Below are 4,967 nucleotides of genomic sequence, written 5' to 3'. Positions count from 1 at the left end.
ATGCCCTCAAGATGTACTGGGCCACGTTCTCCCGATCCAGCCTCCGCAGCGTGCGCACGATGCCCGACGTTGACTCTACAATGAAGTCGCCGTCTCCATCATCTCCTCCTTGGAAGGTGTAGAAAACCCTGCCGTTCAGACCGGAGTCACGATCGGTGGCTGAGATCTGCAGGACACTGGTGAAGGGTGGCACGTCCTCGTAGACACTCCCCTGGTAGGAATCTCTGAGGAACTGGGGAGCGTTGTCATTTACGTCATTCACCAGGATCTCCAGGTAGGTGGTGTCAGACTTCTGGGGAATGCCGTTGTCCCGAGCAGTGATGGCTAGAGTGTAGGACACCTGGTCCTCATAGTCCAGCTCAGCCTGGGTGGTGACAGCTCCAGTGTCTGCATCGATTCGGAACTGGGGGATGCTGTCCTCCATGAAGTAGGTGATGCGGGCGTTCTCCCCCGTGTCCTCGTCCGTGGCACTGATCAGCACCACCGTGGTGCCTGCTGGCCGGTCTTCATTAACGTTGACTGTATAGTGGGAGCTCTGGAAGACGGGACGGTGGGTGTTGGCATCGGTGACATTCACCACGATCTGGGCTGTGTCCTGCCTTGTGCCATCGGACGCAGTCACTGCCAGCACGTACTGCCGCTCCAGTTTGTAGTCCAGTGGTAAGGCGAGGGAGACCAGGCCACCGCCGCTTTGGCTGGTGATGGAGAAGCGGTTGCGGGTGTTGCCGCTGGTGATCTGGTAGGTAATGACACTGTGAGCATCTCGATCCACGGCTGACACTGTCACCACGCTGGTGCCCACGGCGGCATCCTCGTTGAGACGCACGGTGTACTCTGGCTGCGTAAAGGTTGGATTGTTGTCATTGACGTCCAGGATGGTCACGCTGACACTGGCGGAGGCAGTGAGCGCTGGGGTGCCGTGGTCCCGGGCTTCCACACCGAAGCTGTAGAAATCAACCTCTTCCCGGTCCAACTCTGCAGCCACAGAGATCCAGCCCGTGCCATTGTTGATGGTGAAGGGGAAGTCATGCCCAACCCCAGCCAGGCTATATTCGAGGCGGGCATTATCACCAGCATCAGCATCGATTGCCTGGACGTGCAGAACTAGGTAGCCTAAAGGGACGCTCTCTAGGACAGTGGCCTGGAAAGGGGTGCTGACAAAGATGGGGGCGTTATCATTGATGTCTAGCACTTGCACTGTTACTAGACCAGAGACGTTGGAAAGTGGGGGACGGCCACCATCCTGAGCCCGTATCCGTAGTGTATATTCTTTGGTTGTCTCGTAGTCAAGTGGGCTTACCACATCCAGGGCTCCAGTCTGGGCATCCAGGTAGAACTGTCCCCGAGCATTGCCACTCATGATGCTATAGTGCACCAAGGCATTGCTGCCCTTGTCTCTATCCGAGGCTGTGACGCGGAGAACGGGGGCTCCTGGGGTCACATCCTCTCGCACCTGAACCACATAACGCTTCTCACTAAACTGGGGCGCGTTGTCATTGTCGTCTTCCACGGACAGGAAAACGACCGCGGTGGAACTCCGCGGGCCTGGGTCCCGACCCTGGTCACTCGCCTCCACGATCAGCTTGTAGGATTCCACTTCTTCCCGATCTACAGGGCCACGGGTTCGGATCACCCCAGAGCGAGGATCGATCTCAAAGACTTCTGAGGGGTTACCTCCAGCCCCCTCCAGGAGGCGGTACAGAATGTTGGCATTAGGAGGGGCATCGCCATCGGTGGCCCTGACTGTCAGCACCTCATAGCCAACCTCCAGGTTCTCCCTGAGGCTCTCCTTGTATTCTTGCTGCTCAAAAACAGGGTCGTGATCATTGGTGTCAGTCACTAAGATGGTCAGTGTGGCCAACGCACTCCGTCGGGGCATACCATGATCCTGTGCAGTGACCCTGAAGACGTGGGTGCTCTTGGTCTCCCGATCCAGCTCCTCAGCTGTGGTGACAGCACCGGTGATCGGGTCCAAGGAGAAGAAATGATTGGAGCGGCTATCAAAGAGGGCGTCCATGGTGTACTCAAGCCGACCCGCCTCACCCTCATCTGGATCAATGGCTCTTAAGGAAGCAACAGAGGTACCAGCAGGCTGGTTCTCAGGCACTGTGGCCTGGTAGCTGGGAGGCTGGAACTGGGGAGCTGTATTCACGTTCCTCTTCCTGCGCCCACCCAGAGATTCCTCTGGTGAGCCTTCCCCAGCCCTGAGCCCTGGGGCCTGTGCCAGCTTGCAAGACTGGCATCTGAGCCGTGGGGCCTTTAAGCAAGGGTGCTCTTGAGGCAGGGTCAGAGTGCCTTGTGGAGAAAGGTGTCCTCCGATACCCAGGAGACGACAGCTCCAGGGGCAGCCTTCAGAGGAGGGCGGAAGAGGAATATGAGCCCCTGATTCTGGACACCAAACCCTCAGGCCATCGTGGTGGGGCACCAGGTGGCCGGTCAGCTCAATGCCCGAATCTCTGCAGCGACTGGTGTAGAGCCAGAGGTTCGAGGCAGAGGCTGGGCAGAGCCAGCCCACGGGGGCGCAGGCTCCAGAGGAGCTGCGTCCCCCGGACCCCAGAGAACGACAGGGCCCCACTTGATCTCCCAGTAGTGGCGACGGTGGCAGCAGCAGCAACAGCAGTAGCAGCGGCAGCAGTGGCGTTGGGAGGGGGGCGCTGGCAGCCCGGCTCCGCATCTCTCCCTGCTCCCGGCCAGCCGGGTCAACAGCCGCGGCGGCTCTTCCTCCGGCTCCTGCCGGCCCCGCCGCGCCTCATGCCCGGGCCGGGGCGCCGGTCCCCGGGGGCCACCTGTACGTCCCACTGGGCCTGCACCCAGATGGCTCGGCGGGGCCGCGCTCTCAGCCCACGCTGCGCCGGGCTCCCACCACTCTCGAAGCCTGGCCCGCTCCCGTGTCACCGCGACCACTGCGGGTTCACACTGCGTTTCCACCTGCGCTCTGGGCGCTCTCTACCTGCGCCCGCGGGCCGCGAGGATCTCTGGCTCTGCCCGGTCCCCGGGTCCCGAGCCCCAGAATGTCCCCTCCGCCCGCGTGAGATCGCCCACCTGCGTATGCGGAGCCGCACGCTCCGGCCCGGGCCCGGCTGCCAACGACCGCCCTGCGCCACCCGCTCGCGCCCTGCGTCCCTGCCGCGGCAGCTGCCGGTCGCCGCGGTACCGGGCCCAGACCCGCGTTCCCTCGCCTCCCGGGCGGGCGGGCGAGCTCTGCAGAGCGGCGGCGGTGGCAGCGGCGGCTCATTACCATAGACCTGCTCGCGCCGCCGCGGTCTTAAAGCGGCGACGCCCAACGCGCTGAAGGAGGTGGGCCCCACCCAGCGCCCTCTTCTGCATGGTTGCTCTATGTAAGATTCCCGCCTCTAGTAGCATTTTTTTCTCCCAGCACATCAGACTTGCTCCTTGCCAGTTCTGGATTCCTACTACAGCTTAAAGAGGAAGGAACAATCAGAAGCCACACAGAGACTTGATACTTTTATAGAGTTCTATGCTAGTGCTCTTTCAAAACAGTCTGAATGTCTGCAGAAGGCGAACAGGGGTGGGAGGTGGGTAGACATAGACACACCCTGGCAACTTTCCAGTCTTATGATCCCTGAGAGCCCTCATTGCTGCCTCATTCTGCCTCATCCCGGGTCAGAAGTAAAGAAGACTTCGCTCGACACTACGAAGTCTCCCCCAGATACCGGAAGTTGTGCTCTAACTTGGATATCTTGGACAAAAGGACCCCTAAGCTCATTTCGGATACGTCTTGGGCACCACACGGCAGGTCAGAGAAGTGAACTAGTGTGCCCAGAGCAACAACTACACTGATGCTACCAGATTCCTGGGGCCAGCTGAGTTGGCTCCAGGGGACCCAAGTTTCGTGGGCCTTAGGACTCGTTCCTTTTTCTTTATCCCTCCTCCCTCCCAGATCAATGTCCAGCGGCTGTCCTCCTCCTACCCACCGCTTTATAACTAGCAAATGGCCTTGCCTGTTGCACCGGACTGCTGAGCCCTTCATGAATTGCCACCCCAGAACCTTCTGGAAAGAACTGGTGAATCTACCCATGAGAGAGGTTCACACAAGAAGCTGGGACCAAAGCACATGGAAGTAAGGCTGGGTAACTCGTTACCCTGAGAAATGAGGGGTGCCAAATTGTATGAAAGAGGAGGCAACTCTCACATGCTAGCTACAGGACCTTTCCTAGAATGAGGGACTTGAATAAAGTAATTGATTTTCAGAAGTCTTGAGTGAGGAGATAGCTCAGCGGGTAGAGAGATTGCAGCATACAAGACTGAGGAGCTGAATGGGGTCTGGTGGAACCAGCTGGGGCGATAGCCTAGCACTTGGGAAGCAAAGGCAAGCACATCAGGAATTCAAGTTCATCCTTAGCTACAGATTGCAGCTACCTGGACTAGCTATACAGAGCTCTAGGTTAATCCTCTAGTCCCGGGCTGGTGGGTGGGATGGATTATTTAGTAGAACTTTTAGGGTCTGGAGAGATGGAGCAGTGGTTAAGAGCACACACATGGCAGCTCATCACCAGCTGTCACCTTAACCCCAGGGGGATCCAGTGCTCTCTTCTGGCCTGCATAGACTCAGAGCATAAACATATATGCAGACAAAATACCCCTACACATACAAAAAAAAATTTTAAGCTGGGTGTAGCAGCATACACCTTCAATCACAGCACTCATTTGGGAGGAAGAGGCAGGTGGATTTCTGTGAGTTTAGGGCCATACATAGTGAGACTTTGTCTCAAAATTTAATTGATCAATTAATTAATTAATAAATTTATTTTATTACATGTACTTGCAATGTTTTTTCAATTTCTTACTAATTCATTGTCTTAGTACATGTGTATGAGGCGTCTTTAAATTTCTTTTTTCTTTTCTTTCTTTCTTTCTTTCTTTCTTTCTTTCTTTCTTTCTTTCTTTCTTTCTTTCTTTCTCATTTTCTTTTTCTCTTTTTTGAGACAGGGTTTCTCTGTATAGCC

The 4,967-nt window shown here is 56.7% G+C and overlaps 1 protein-coding gene across 1 annotated transcript in view; it reads right to left on the bottom strand.

The window, feature by feature from the left end:
• Celsr2 (cadherin EGF LAG seven-pass G-type receptor 2) overlaps positions 1-3,196 on the bottom strand; it is a 24,642-nt gene extending 21,446 nt beyond the window's left edge. The window contains exon 1 of the mRNA XM_052179439.1: positions 1-3,196. This exon is cut by the window's left edge and continues 636 nt beyond it. Coding sequence (XP_052035399.1) covers positions 1-2,674 — 2,674 coding nt within the window. The 5' untranslated portion in view covers positions 2,675-3,196.
• Between the last annotated feature and the right edge of the window lie 1,771 nt (positions 3,197-4,967).

Source organism: Apodemus sylvaticus, chromosome 4 (assembly GCF_947179515.1).
Source record: "Apodemus sylvaticus chromosome 4, mApoSyl1.1, whole genome shotgun sequence".
NCBI lineage: Eukaryota > Metazoa > Chordata > Mammalia > Rodentia > Muridae > Apodemus > Apodemus sylvaticus.
This window is presented reverse-complemented; position numbering and strand designations above follow the sequence as displayed.